The sequence below is a fragment of the Falco rusticolus genome, chromosome 6 (genome assembly GCF_015220075.1).
Source record: "Falco rusticolus isolate bFalRus1 chromosome 6, bFalRus1.pri, whole genome shotgun sequence".
In the NCBI taxonomy this organism is placed as follows: Eukaryota; Metazoa; Chordata; class Aves; order Falconiformes; family Falconidae; genus Falco; species Falco rusticolus.
Genome location: NC_051192.1, coordinates 331203 through 346860, shown reverse-complemented (window position 1 = coordinate 346860; position 15658 = coordinate 331203). Strand labels below are relative to the sequence as shown.

The 15658-nt window shown below is 44.4% G+C and overlaps 1 protein-coding gene across 1 annotated transcript in view; it reads right to left on the bottom strand.

Moving 5' to 3' along the window:
* HNRNPLL (heterogeneous nuclear ribonucleoprotein L like) overlaps nt 1-13799 on the bottom strand; it is a 29832-nt gene extending 16033 nt beyond the window's left edge. Inside the window, exons 1-3 of the mRNA XM_037391458.1 lie at nt 13445-13799; nt 5209-5327; nt 3798-4035 (exon numbers count right to left, since the gene is read on the bottom strand). Of these exons, the coding sequence (XP_037247355.1) occupies nt 3798-4035; nt 5209-5327; nt 13445-13642 (555 nt within the window). The 5' untranslated portion in view covers nt 13643-13799. The remainder of the gene's footprint in view (nt 1-3797; nt 4036-5208; nt 5328-13444) is intronic.
* Between the last annotated feature and the right edge of the window lie 1859 nt (nt 13800-15658).

Here is a 15658-nt window from a genome sequence, read left to right as displayed (position 1 = left end):
AGGAAACACTCCGTTCATACAAACTCACTGTTAACACTCTGCTTTCACCAGCATTTGTCTATATTACTAGGAACAAATAAAATTCAAGACCATCTTCAGTGCTGCAGGGGAACCAAACAGTAAGGAGAAAAGCTCTCCTTACTGCACATCAGGCCAGGCTTAGGTGCTAGGAGGACCTCAAACAACACTTGATTACACCTAACAATCCAGACATTATGGTACCAGAAACTAGTCTCCAGCGTGAATCTGTCCAAGAACAGCAAGTTTATTTTAGAGTGATTACACACCCATACTCAGAATTCCCAGGACTTGGGCTTGAGAACCTGAACAAACAGGAACCATGATTTCTTGAAACAATTCACCTGTTAGATCATGTTCAAACAGCTGAAAGCACCTAAGTGTTACCAGTCAGTCAGTCTCACAGCTAAACTTAGCAGGCACAGGCACTGACTTCTCAGTGAAACACTCTACCACGATCTATTTTTCCCTTCCTTTCTTTATATCTAAACCAAATAATTCCAAAATGCTCATTCCAAGATCTTTGTATACATCCTCAGGTTTACTTGGGGGATGAGAGAGAAGGGGGAAAGGAACTAGGTATAGTATTTATTATTGTGTTCTGCAGAATAGTGGAGCAACTGGAAGGCAAAGTGGTCAGGGTGCATGCTGGAATTCTCAGAAATAAACCAAACACACCCCCATATACTCACCTATCCCCTGCCAACAAGAAACTAGAAAAAGAGGATGTCTTATTGCTGGCGTCAGATGCAGCGGTGTAACATCTGGCTTATATAAAGTACTGTAAGGTTTAATATATGGGCATATTACCACTAAAAAACACAAACAAAAAAACCCACAACAAACCAAAAACATTGTTCATCCTCAGGCGCCTTGCTCCAGACACTCCAGTGAGTGCTCTGCATAGCTACATGAAGCAAGCACAGGAGACTGTCAATCTTAAGATTTCCAGAAGATGGACAGACATTTTTAGAAATTATTCAAGTAGCCTGAACCCCTAAAAAATAAGATTTATGAGATCATTTACTGGTGTATTTTCTATGCACGCTCAATAGCACAAGCAGCTGCCTTCCATCTCCTCTTGTTGGGGAGGAGTCCTGAAAACTTTCCAGCCAGGTGACATTAATTTTCAGGCATATTATTTTCTTTTACAATTTGTCTTTCAAAAGATTCCCTCACAGCCACTTAATTAAAAAGTAGTCTTTCAAAATGTAAGCTCTACTCAAAATGCCATCAGTGTCATTAGCCAGCAGGCAGACACACAGAGCTGAATTTATTAAATTTGTTTTTTATTTAAAGTCAGCTACCACATCAATCAAGTGATTCACAAGATACGGTAACATGGGATATGTTAAATAAAAAAATTAACACTAACACTATATATATACTAGGATGTCATAAAAAAGGAGGTGCAACAATCTAACCTCAGAGGCAGTTGGCAGTGAAGTTTATAACATGTCAGTTGCCAAGGCAAACCACCCCTTCCTTGTGCATGTACGGAAGGTTTAGAAGGTAAGTGAGAACCAAGAGACACCAGCAGAGCTGTAACTGAACAGGCAGTAAGGACTGCAGCAGCAGGGGTCACTTTGAAAAGCTCTGTTTCAACAGACAAATATGTTTGTTCTTACAGACAAATCCCTGATGAAGTTCTGCCCACAGATGAGGAAACTGGAAAACAGAACTTCGAACGCCTGCATACGACACATTAGGCAAAACTTTTTCAAAACACCAAACATCCCCCCCCCCATCACAAATGGGTGGGAAGTAATTAGGCATTAAATGCAGTTAACTTGCCCTTCTTGCCCTTCACTGCCACACCCCTCTAAAAAGAAAATAAGCAGGTCACAATTGTAATGGAGGAAATAAGCTGTAGCAAAATTTTAAAATAATTTGGCTTCTTCTACAAGATGGCCTTGAGCAGGCCAATTTCTCTGCAACAACTGTAGCTTGTTTTGAAAGAAAAGCTCTTAAGAATTATAGAACAGTCTATTGCAGTTATTCAGACAGACCTGTCACTTAATCTCGTTGCAATTTTTCATCTATTTTGTTTAACTGTAGTTCAAATTTAAGGAGACAAAAAGTGTTGAAGAGAGAGAGCTGGTGTTGGGTCTTGTGTGGTTTTTGGGGAGGTTTTTTGGTGGTGTCTTGTGGTGTGTTGTGGGTGTTTTTGTTTTTTTAATAAGGCAGACTTTTAAGTTAACTGTTTCTTTAACCCACTGGCCAAGTGCAAAATTTTTATTTTTCTCATCACATTCCTAGCTGTTACAGGTTCAACTCTCTTTCCAGTTGCCATAACTCTACTGGTCTACATTATCTCCAATGAGCTCTGATGCTTGCAAGTAATTTTCACAATCTGTTTGCTTCTACTGCTCATTAGTATATGCCTGACAAACAGTTGGGGGCAGCGGGAGGAATAAGGGGAGGGTGGTGGGGTGGTGTTTGTTTTCACAAAGCAAGCTACTGTGCTAGAGGCTTCATCCTCAGAATTTCCATGGAACTCTCCTAGCCCAGAATGATGCTTCTGCTACCAGTTTCCTCAAGCATCTACACTCAGCTGCTTATACAAGCCAAATTTAAAATGAATGAATGAAACAGTTCCAAAATTTGTATTACAGTCACATGCAAAGAATAGTTTAACTTAGTGGGTTTTCTCACACAGCTCAAAGCAAGTCTATTTTTAAACACTGATGAAAAAGCAACTCATACCTTGCCATGCTTTTCTATAAAGGAAACTGACAGGAGAAAGAAAATTCATCATCCACTAATGAATCAACAGGCAAAAACCTATTGGTATTCACAATACAGTGAAGCAACAAGCATGACATGGAACTGACTGCTTTAAGTAATTTCAGGAATACTAAGTTTCAATTAATTTGTTAACATAATATACGGCACATTAAACAAAAGTTGACAATTGCATTAAATTATGTGGTTCCACACAACACAAACACTGACTGATCCATATTTCCCTAAGAACAAGTAACTTATGCTTGTATCGCAGTAATCTAAGTTTGCTTAAAGCAGACTTTTAAATTTTTTTTCTGAAATATTTCCGTGCAATTCAACATGTATTATAAAGCCTCTGTAAAAATATAAGCATTCAATGCATGAGAAAACATGCATTCTTAAATACTAGCAAAAAACAACTGTATCATTTAAAAAACATGCACATGTGCCATAAATAGATCGCAATAAATTAGTATGCAACTATATGTATAGTATAACTTGAAATACTGAAAAGTAAAAGGTATTGGCCCAAATAAAAGTGAGGAAGATTCCATCAAACTAGAGCTGATCATCAACAGATGAATTTTTCAACTTCCCACAAAGGAAATACTTAAGAATGAAGGACTGCAATAAAATAACCCCTCCTACTGGAAAAGTTACTTGCTATTTAAACATACACCACTCGAAGCCTAAAAGCTAAATGACATTCCTGATGTAGTGGCAACACATTTGGACATATTACAGAAGCATGTAGCAGTTTAAACATTTCAAAATCCTGACCACTGAAGTCTTAAAATGTATTGGAAAATATCTGCACGACAAGACTGACTGATCTCGGAAAACGTTTTTTCCCAGAACATGCATGTTACTTATGTGAAGATGGTGTAAAGCTTTGGTAGGTGAATTTAATTCCTGACTCAAATTAACAGTGTACAATGTATTTCCAATGTGCACTATTTGTTAATGTAACAGATTGTTGCTACCTGCCTTCTTTTATTTTATTAAAAGATGAAAAAAAGAAAAAGAAAACAGAAGAAACAGAAGAAACATACCACTGTAATTGGGTAGAGAGGATTCTGAATTGACAACAGGAGAACTTTATTTCCACCAGATGGGTCATCAGTGTTCCCTGGCCGAGTAATCCTCTTACTTGTTGAATAGTTGAAAAAGGCTTGCTGTCCAGCAATGTATACAGGTTCATCTGCTGCAAATGTTACACATTTCTTCGCACTTTCTACATTTTCAAACTCCACCAGAGCCTGGCGCTTAAATGGCATCATCATGACATAGCTGGTGAGAGAAACATTACAGTAAAGTTTTCCTACATGCTTACTCAAAACTACTCCAAAGTCCCAAACTGTCACGTATGATACCTTTTTTCTAAACTGTTGCTAGCAACAGCATAAAAGGCAGGTCTCCCTGCTCACGCTTCCCACACCTGGACAGTGCATTTCTAAAGCATTTGCACAAAACACAGAAATGCAGATGTAAGATAAATAACTATTAAGCTGTTGTTTTCCTGAAAAAGTTCAATGGATAAAACCATTCAACCAACAATCGATTATTCACGATTACTAGAACTACAATTAATATTAAAAAAATTAAAGCCATTTATGAGGTATTTAAAATACTATTTTTGACACAAAACTACTTTAGAGGAAATAAACAGAAGTATTCTAGTTAACCAAATTCAGATACAGACAAACTCCAGAAGCTTTGTCAGCTGATTTAAGTTTTCAAAAAGTAAAGCTCTCAGGCTAAAATGTACCTATTTGTACTCCTGAACAAACCTGTGCTCACTTCATTTTTTTTTTTTAAGATACTGGTACAAGTATAATTCTATTATTTGACTATTAAGGCAGTGAAAAATATTGTACTATTTACAACACCCTATTTGACTTCAATACATACATTTACTTGAAAAGAAATGCAAATTTCCAAAAAGAAGCCCTCAAAACTCAGAATAGCTGGTGCTACCCATTTGCCTTTACTATTTTGTTCACAGATGAAAAGTCTTTATGACATAAAACCTCTGAAGGGGCTTTCTCTCAATAACCATCTCATTCTGAAGGTCTTACCATATCACAAGCACTCCTCCCAGATGAAATGATAGGGAAAAGCATCGCCTGCTCTGCGGCCCATCATTTTTGGTATATTCACTTGTATTGACACAACGACCCTTGTGCTGTTCCACAATGCAGTTTAGCTACAGCTCACATTAAGGCCAGGAGCAGCGGTGCTGCTGAAGGCTGACAGCAGACACCAGGGCGTGCAGACAGCGTGAGCCCACTCCACCAGACTTCCCACGTGCCAACAGAGCACAGCCAGAAAACCTTCATGCTTCACTATTAACTAAGTTCAGGATTTCAAATGGCTATCATAATATATTTAAAGAGGTCCAAGAGACTGTTAAATAACGCTCCTAACTCGTCCAGAGATGTGACTCTATACTGCTTGACATACCATATGGTTCCGAACTTTTCAAGAGCTTCCACAAGATCTGCTTCCACAACTGATTCACACAGCCCTCGAACATGGACGACAGGAGAAACAGAGACTTTGTGATGACTTCCCCCGGCATCCTAGCAACAAAATGACATTTTAAAATTCAACACAGAACAACGAATACTGCTATCATTAACTAAAATTAAATATCTGGCAGACACTACACTGGGTCCAGAAGTACCCATCTAAATGTACAATCCAAGCATGGTTTAAATAATTTAACTTTTCTTTCCAAACAGATTGCCAAGTTCAGTTGCCGAAATCTACTTGAAATAAAAAGCTTTGCAGATTTCATTAATGTGTTTGCACAATCAAGATTTTTCCAATACAAAAAGAGCCTACTTAACACTTGGCTGAATTGCAAGAGGTCTTCCACCCTATTTGTTAAAAGCATAAAAAAATAATAAATACTTGGACATGCACAATAGCTAAAATATTTCCATCACTCTTCCTGTTTATTTATGCCAATATTTGTTTGAGGCAGGCTGGGGGGATAAAAAAAGCAAGAACAAACAAGGGCCATCAGTAAACTGAATGAAAATTGATTATTTTTCTAATGTACAAAGAGCTGTGCCCCACAATGCAAGAAAACGCCAGCTCCATACTATACTTGAAATAAATCCAACCTCCCTTCTAATTCTGAACACTCTTCACACGTTTTCAAAAACTCACAAGTTCTGTACCTATGGGCACACTCTCTCTTTTCACCCCGACGGTGGCTATCATTAACAGATTGAGCCGTTGTACATTAGCACACACAGTTCCCACTACGCGCAATTTCCAGAGCTATCGCTATGACTTCAGTGTCAGTTCTGTGTTACTGAAGAATTCAGGTTGGAATCAGCTCATTTTTCCATGCAAAGCCTGAAGAGGGATGAAATTTATCTTATATATTCTAAGACATGGTGGTTAAAAAAAAAAAAAAAAGATATTATGTAAGCCAATAATGAGAGATAAAGAAAGATTAGAGATAATAAAGGGCACACTAAATATAACTACCAGCACCCAAATTTCATACAGTGTAACAGCAGTGTAAAGTTGCTGTATTCAAATTTAGCAACTACATCAATGTGTTTGATCTAACAGATCAAGTCTTGTTGGATTTTCACTTTTTCACAAGGAGTAGTATAGCATCTTCTGGAACTAGAGAGAGATTCTCATTCATAGCACAAAGAAGCATTCAGCTCCAGTAATTAAGTAACCACAGTGATTGCTAGTAACGGCTACACACATTCCTCTCTTCCCTATCTGTCTGAACTACAGATTAAAGGAAAAACATTCCAGATAAACACACAGAAGACTAAATTTGTTGGTAATTCCTGTGTTCCATACACAGCTTTCCCAAAACAATTATGTATTTTCTCTTTAAATTGAGAATTTGACCACTCCACTTGAACCAAAAGGCAGCACTTCAGACTTTGTCAGATGTCAGAACAATCTGGTGTGTAATTTTTTTAAGCTTAGCTTACATTCTATTCACTTGCAGTATGAAAGCATTTTAAGTAGCAACGCATTTCTTTGAGTGAGAGCTGTGACAATCATGGGAAAACACCACTACTGATATCTGTGTAAGATATTATATATCCTGATTAATTAGCTGAGGTCTACAGCAGTAGCAGTGATCAAAGCAGTCATAAAGGGTCAATACTTTGAACTGCAAATCTTAGGCACCTGCAGAAGGAACAGAACTACATGGAGGCTTTTCTTTTCAGCTTCTATGTTCTTTACCCGCATACACGTTTCAAAGCTGTAAGAGTACCTAAGGAAACCTTCAAAAGAAAACTAACAATAAATACCAGCTTTTTCTGCAAAGTCTATTACTCTAAGGTGTTAAGATAGCAGGCACCTTTATTTTCAGTCTACAGAACAATCAGAAGTTATTAAATCAACTATTCATCGCCCTGCATACTTGTTACTATGTTAAGATCCTAGTTAATGCTAGAGGCACGCATTTTCTTTTGTTTCCTTTTCTTTAACACATTCAAGAAAACTCACCAAAAAATACTTCTGTTTAATCAGATGGCAAATATAAGCGATGATTTTCCTCTGTGAAGCAAAGATTCACTACAAAGAGCTACCTTACTTAATTAGCACCCCCATACATCAAGTCAAGCTTTCCAGAGTGGATCATAACAGAATGATGCATCTCTCTCCCTCCCCTGCCCAGTCTTCTGTTAGTTTCAGTTCATGTTTCTTTATCACAGATATCCATTTGTATTTTTCTTTATTAACACTGAATTTACGCTTGCGTACTAAAGATACAAATCTTTCTAACAGTTAAAACTCTCTCAAAAATTAAGACTTTTATACTTGCATCTTTAAATCCATTATATAAATTACACACACATATACAGGTGTCTGCACTTCTGCAACTGGAATCATTCCATCAGCAAATACAAATTTTGCTTTCTTTTGTAGTAAAAGCAACATTTGGCTTTCCAAGCCAAATTTCCTTCTCCCATAACACCAAATACATCCCTTAGTAGAGTGTAGTATAGTAGGAGATTTAGCAAGAATCAAAAATTGTAGCACTGCTGCTATTGTAGTAACTTCCGCAAAAGCTCAGGAGGCATGGAATAAAAAAATAAAATAAAAAAAAAACCAAACCAAAACCCACAGAACAGTGAAATCTCAGTCACTTGCCATGAAATTAAGGATTTACCTACACAGCATTTCAGAAACTAATTTATACAGATAAAACCACTGAATTTATAAATGGCAAAATCAGAGGGCCTCTGCTTTACTCAAAAGAGCTTCCAAGTAGCAGCAGTAAACAGCAGCACAAGAATCGAGTGCAAGTCAGTCCTGAGCCAGGAAGCCGCAAACTAACATTCACAGAGCATATTGGTGAAAGACATGAACATGTGCCACAGGCATATGTTTGAGTGCAAGAAAGTCTTCACAAAGAGCAGACGTACGTATTATTGTCAAACAAGTTTTGCAGCTACCATTCAGGAATCCAGAATGATACCTGATTTCCTTTAAAAGAAGGAGAAATAAAGTCACATGAAAAACCGAACGTGTAAGCATAAAGTATCTCCACAGCTAAGGTCCAAATGTACATTCGACTCATCCAACTGCTGCCATCATTTCTTCCTGGAGATGAGAAATGCAGGATTTTTAACCAAGATCTCATGGCCACTGTATCCTGAAAACTACACGTGCTGTAGCTGTCACACAGACAAAGGTTTCACCAAAGCATCTGCTCACATACAGATTAACCACCACCAGTATTTCTCTGCTTACAAAGGAGCCTTCCAGTAACTCCAGCTCCCACAATGGCAAAAAAGCCCCATGCAAAACTCTAACACTTATACTCCACCAAAGCCAGAAGAACCGTTGCTCTTCTGATGTTACTGCTGTACCCATTAATATAGATGGCTTAAGGGTTTCTGAAAGCTCAGTAACAATTTCTTGAAGAATCATTAGCTGGACAGAAAGCGCAATTATTAAATAGATAATGGAAACAGACTTCCTTTCTAAGTGCTCAAGACCAGGAACAGGAACAGAAAAAGTTTCCCTCAAGAAAGAAGCAAGGAAGATAAAAACACTTAACGTTGAAACCAAGCTTCTGTAGAAAGCCAAGGCATGAAGGGAAGTGCTGACATAACCAAGCAGATGAAGCACAAACAAGTTACTTCGCATACGTAAGACTGCAACAGAAGCAGCTTCAAAGCATGGCCATAGCACTTTAACACCTGTTCTTTGGTGACCCTACATGGTTCTAGACAATTTTTTAAATAAGACACTGGTTTCTTGCTAACAAATTACGATTTGCCATTCCAAAAGGGAAGGAAGTCATCATGGGCTCTAGGATGATGTCTCTCTTGCTCACCAATTCCAGATTAGAGAATTTTTTACCACCTGTTTCCACATAAATGCATCCTTTATCCTCTTTCCAGATACTTTCCAGTCAGCACGTTCACCTTAGTTCTGTTAGTCTGTACTGCCTTTTTTGGGCCATCTGCTCCTTTACTCTTCCTCTGCTTACCTCCACCATCTCTCTTTTTCTCCTTACTACAAAAGGATTGCACTCCTCCTTCGTATTATCTCCATCAGGTACCTAAACGTACTGTTATTTTATTTCTCACCATTCAGATTATCTTATTCACTCTCAACTTTTTCCTCTCGCTGCATCCCTCTTAAATGCTCTGAAATTGCTCTTATAAACACGACAGAACTGGGCAGCGGGGAGAAGCGCTGAAAGGTTGCTTATTAGGTATGTAATTAGGTAAGCACCAAAAACCTTATTAATGCCTAACTATGGACTGATCTGCATCCAGCTGCCTTGCAGCATGTCAAGGGTAGCTAAAATTACCACACTATAAAGACAAGGTCAAGGTACACAACACATTCCCCTAATAATCTCAGCTCTGCCCACTCGGGATGGTCTGATGAGAAATGGCTTTCATAAGCAGATATGCAGCATTTTGTGTACACTCTTCCACCACCAGCTGTACGACACGACGGTGGCATTACTTAAAGCTGTTTGCCCTGTTGTACATCATCCCTGCTGACCACACCAGCCTGACTCGAGCAGATCTGTCTCTTCCCTACAAAGATACAGGAGACACCCCCCCTCTCTGCCACCTGGAATTCCTGTAGCTTTGCAGTGGCAACATAATTCCAGTACACAGTGAAGTAAGACAGTGTCCTAGAACAACCAAGCAAACAAAGCAAAGGTTCCATGGCAGTAGAAGTACCAGTTCTGCATATCCTGGATATTTATTTTTTTTTGGTGTTGGCTGGTTGGCTTGTTTTGGGGGTTGGGAGGAGGCTAGGCAGGAGAAGGGGGTTAATCACACCCCATAATCCCGAAGGCTACCTAGCAATTTAGTTTTGTTTCAGATGTGGAGTTTGGTGTATCATTTCTTTTGTTTAATGCATTCCTCTTCCTAGCACTCTCTACCACTGTGTCCTTTCAATGACTACAACTGCCACAAGACAGAATACCTGCACTCTGGCTCCTTCTGCTAATTCTGAATCTGCCCCGAGGTGGCCAGGCCATTGGACTAGATGATCACTGTAGATCCCTTCCAGCTGAAATATTCTATTCTATTTTCCATTCTGGTCAAAACAATCTGAATATCCCTTTAAAAACAACAAACTACACCCCAAAACAAAACCCCACACAATACGCAGCATCATCAGGAGATTCAACAGTTACTTATTTTAATAGAGGACAAAGAAGAAGATTAACACTACTTCATAACCAATTTCTAGGATGTACTTCATTTAAGGAATGGATATATGAACAAATTGCTGCAAAATAGGTCAAGAGCTGAACTCCCTGCCAGCGAGCTACCATTACCGAAAACGCCTGTGATAGACACAAAGCAACTGAGTTGCAAAGTGAGCCGCTTTCCATTTACCGCAAAGCAAGAACGCTGCATGCAGGACATCACAGCAGAGTAGCTGAGAAGCTGCAAGTTCACTTCCCTATCTTACCTTGTGGTAGCTTGTAGCCACATTTGTGAGTATTTAATTGCCATATCTCATGTCCCCAACTGTAAGAATATGGATAATAGATCTTCCTTACTTCACAGAAACATTTGAGAATAGCTATGTCAGACAGTGAGGCAAGTGGATGCTACAGAAAATACAGGCTGTCTAAATACAACATTAATCAATGAAACTGAAATTTAAGGAAGAGGGGACAAAGCTGAAAGGCCCTCCAAACGCCCTCAAACGCAGCTCTTAATCCACATTCTCCCAGTGTCCTTGAGCCCCTGTTACACTGTGATGACTCTGACTCCTCTGCCAAGGCTTCACCACCACCCAACATTGCCTCTGTAAATGTCATTCTTCCAAATCATACTCTCATCAACAGAATACTTCTGCAAGACCACTTCCTACTCCTCCCATGGTCAACATTCTGCTCTGTTCCAGGCTCTCCATGCTCCTCAGCCTTCAGATGAGCCATGAGGAGGGTACACCTCTGGGCTATGAGAAGCATCCACATGAGTGGGAAACACAGGAAAAAGAACAGCAAAATACATTTTGGTTTTCTCTATCATAGAGATGGAGCATACAGACTTCTAGGCACCTACTCGGGGGGTGGGACTACACCCCAAAACCTACAACCATGAAGAGTTTGTTCAACCCAACAAAACAATCCCAGAGGAACAGGAAAGTGGCACAATAATAAACAGAGACCAGCAGGCAGACTCCACCAGCCCACTAGCAGGGGTCCTACCACAAACCTGCTTTTGTGCAAAGACAGCATATAATCCATATGAACGTACAGTTCACCATATTCTAGGACACGTTAAAAAAAAGTGAGGCTAACTGACTCCTACCACTCTTTTTACCCCAGTCATCCATTTTCCCATTCCTCCTTCTAACTCCCCATTCTATTCAGTTCCTCGTACTCCATCTTCACTAATTCCTTTTTCTGCTCTTCTCTGAGCAACACAGGATACTGACACTTCTTCCTTCCTCTCAGCCAACCTTCATCTTATACGTCTTTGCCCTGAATGACATACAACTTTTATAAGCTAAGAACATTTCCCTGGAGAGAAATGAAAAACACATGTCACAGAATAAATAAGTTTCCTGCACAAATTTTTAATCTATTAGAGGAAAAAAAAACCAACCTAAAATTCACATTAACTCTAATGAACAGATGCTGGCATTTTGCTATTAAAAGCCCCACATAAAAAAGCTCTCAGTCATTCATTTTTCATATATCTACTTGACATTATAGCTTATCCTTAAGAAACTAGTTTGATCTTTTATTAACGAGGCAATTCTGCCTCTCCAACAGTGGACTTGTGCATGCAGCTTTGCCAATAAATCACTGTGTGGCCACGTACCTCCTTGAGGCACACTGCAACTGACACAACAACCTACCTAAAAATCCTCATGTTCTTCGTTTGCTACACATTTTCAGTTTCTTTACTCATGAGACTCAGCACATACCATTCTTGAAATCCCAAATGTAAAGTTACAAACATACCCCATGCTCCCATTACCTGAAGGGGCAGGGCAGTGTCCCCTGCACATTAACTGGGATAAATTGAGATATCGAGTTCAAGATGAAGATAATCTGAGCCAGAACCCAGAATGGAAGGGGGGCAGGGGGAATAGAACAAAAGTAAGAACTACCTGATTTCATAAAATACTTCAGAAAAGGGGAAAGGCAAGAGCAGTATCTTGTTCCTACTTGCAACACTGCATCCTGTCCAGCCCTCCGGCATGACAAAATCCCAAGATAACTTAAGCAAGCACATGAACTTCACTCAGAACTGGTCTTTAAGACAAACACGTTGCTAAGCCTCGACTGCGAGAGAGACGGTGCTCTGTCGCAATAAACTACAGAATTAAAACCGTTCTCTTCAGAGCTGTATCTTTGTTGCAGTTTACCGAGGAACCTTTGCACTGATGTAGCAGGTATCCCATCGTTGAGAGGTGCAGCCGTTGGAGAGACGGTAACAGCAAAGGCTCTCACTAACTCACCCCAGCGATAAGCGGGTCCGTTCTAACAAATCACAACACAGAAGCACTCTAAATGTCAAGGTCTGCCATTAAATCAGTGTCTTCTTGATCGTGCTTTCACCGGTCAGAAACAGAGAGCCATCAAGAAGAAACATGGCTACGATCTGCCAGACAATTAAGTTAGCTAAGACATAACGCCGTGGGCACAAGAGTACCATTAGCCCAAATTCACGGGTCAGGAACTACACTCGGGTGGGAATCCACTAAGCCGAAAACGCGAGCGGCAAAACCCGCAGCGAGGCGGCGTAGCACGGGGGGGGGGGGGGGAAGGCCGAAAGCAGACACGCCGCCCGCCAGACACAAAGATGGCACAGGAGGACGGGAGCAGCCCCCGGCCGCCTCTCTACAGCCCCCCCGGCAACCGGGCAGGCCCGCAGCCCGCGGCGGCACAGCCCGAGAGGCAGCGAGCTGCCCACGGCCCGCCCGCCGCCCTGCAGCCGCCCGGGCCCCGCCGCGGCGGGAACCGCCGGCCCGAGCACCCGCCCGGCCCCTCCCGCCCCCCGCCCGCGGCGGCGACGCGCCCCCCGCCGGAAGCGCCTCCGTGCCCGGGGAGCGGCCCCGGGAAGGCCGCTTGGCCGGCGCTGCCCTGTCGCCCCCGCGGGAAGCCCGCCGCCGGGAGAGCGCCCCCCACCCCCGGGCAGAGCGGCGGGGGGCGGCCCGCAGGCCCCCCCGCCCCGGCAGCCGCCGCGGCCCTCACCCCGCCCGAGAAGCCCCCTCCGCGCGGCGGGGGCGGCTTGTCCCGCCGGCTCTCGCTCTCCTCCGCGCCGCTGTACTCGATCTCGCCTTCCTCCGCAGCGGCGCTGGGCTTCAGCCGCTTGGCCTGGCTCTCGTAGGCGCCGTCCTCCTCCTCCTCCTCCTCCTCCTCGTACCGCTCTCCAGACGACGGCGACGACATAGCCGCGAGAGAGAGGGAGGGGACGGGACGACCGGGCTGCGCGGCGGGAGGCGAGACGACAGCGGGGACGCGATCGGGGTGGGAGCCCAGCGGCGGCGGCGAGCCCCAAAGATGCTGTGCGCTCCGTCCCCCCGCACACACCCCTCCCCGCGCCGGCAGCGGGTCACGCCTCCCCGCCGGCTGCCGACGCCGCGATTGGCTCCGAGCCGGGGAGGGGGCGGAGACGCCGAGGCGATAGGCCAGCGGGCCTGCCCATCGGGCACTGTCGGCACGTCGACTGGCCGGCCCGCGTGCCCGTCACCGCGCCAGGAGACCGCACCGCCCCCTCCTTCCCCGCCCTCGCGCTTTGATGCCCGGGAGGGGGCGGTGCGGCGGCCTGAGGGCCCGCGTCCCGCACGGGGGGCTTGGCCGCCGCCGCCTGCTCCTACCGGCTATTGTCTCTCACCCAGCGCTGCGGGTCCCGGCTGGGCGGCGCGCCCCGTGTCCCGGTGGTGAGCCCCGGCGGGCCGCGCCGCGGCCCTGAGCCGCCAAGGTCACGGGGCCCTCAGGGGGCCGCGGCTGGGGCGCCCCGTCCGCAGCAGCCCTGTGGCCGGCTCGGGGGGGCATCTCGGTGCCTGTCGGCGTGGGCCCGCGGCGCCCGCCGGGTGAGGACGGCACGGCGCCGAGCGGGCCCCGCAGGCGCGGTGGGCGCGGGGTCTGGCAGCCTGGGCCGCCCCCGTCGGCGCTGCGTATGGGCCTGTGTGGCAGCGCCAGCGCCGGGTGGGTCGGCTGGGGGTTCCCTGCTGCTGAAGGTGGCCCCGGGAGCCCCTGCCGCTCTGCGGAGTCAGAACCATCGGATGGCCCAGGCTGGGAGGGAGCTGGTAGCATCATCTGGTCCAGCCCTTCGTGGCAGGGAGCCTAGGTGAGGTTATTCAGCGCGCTGCCCAGCGGCATGGTGAAAACCTCCAGTGACGGGGACTCTGCCATGTGCCTGGGTTCCAGCCTTTGGTTGTTTTCACAGTAAAAAAAAAAAATCAGGTTGCCCCTCGTCTTCTCCATATGGCTCCTTGTGAAGAGCTTCCATCCTCTTTGTAGCCGCTCCTGAAGTACTGGAATACTGCAATGAGGCCCCCACCAAGCCTTCTCTCCTCCAGGGACATGAGACCTAGCTCCTTCAGTCTTTCCTCACAGGCCAGGTTGCCTTGCCTTTTTATCTTCTTTGTGGCCCTCCTTCAGACCCTCTCCAGTCTGTCCATGTTTTTCTTGAAATACGGGGACCAGAACTGGACACAGTACCCCAGGCATGGTCTGATAAGCACTGAAGAGAGTGGGAAGATCACATCTCTATCTGTGCTAGTAATACCCCTGTAGATGCAGCCCAGGAGCTGACCTGCCCTCCTTGCTCCAGCAGCACACTGCTGATTCATATTTGGCTTGTTGTCCACCAGGACCCCCAGGTGCCTTTCAGCAAGGGTGCTACCCAGCCACACACAGCTCCCAGCCTGTACTGGGCTCTTCATTTACGTCAGCCCACGTGCAGGACTTTGCACTTGTTTTCCTAGCCCTGTCAAGGTCTTCTGTATGGTAGCTCTCCCTTCTCATGTGTCCACCTCACTACTCAGTTTAGTGCCGTTAGCAGGCTTGGTGGAGGTGCTTTCTTCCAAGCCCATCATCCAGATCATTTGTGAAGATAAACAGCGTGGGGTGCAGTGCCAATCCCTGGGGGACCCCACTTGGGACAGGCTGCCAGCCTGAGTAAGTAACATTGATCACCACCCTCTGAATGCAGCCCGCTAGCCAATTTTCTACCCATCTTGCAGACCACCTATCCAGTCTGTACCTTGCCAGTTTGTCGGGGAGAAGGCTTCCTCGTGGATGGAGGCACAGAAAGAAGACTCAACGCTGTAAGTGGCCTGCAGGATTTTCTAGCTGAATTAGTTTCTGCTGCTGTGGCTGCCAAACCCAGGTGGATGTGGAGTGGAACCCTGATGAAAGCAGGTCAATGGAGAATGGGTATAGGATTGTGTGGGTAATTGC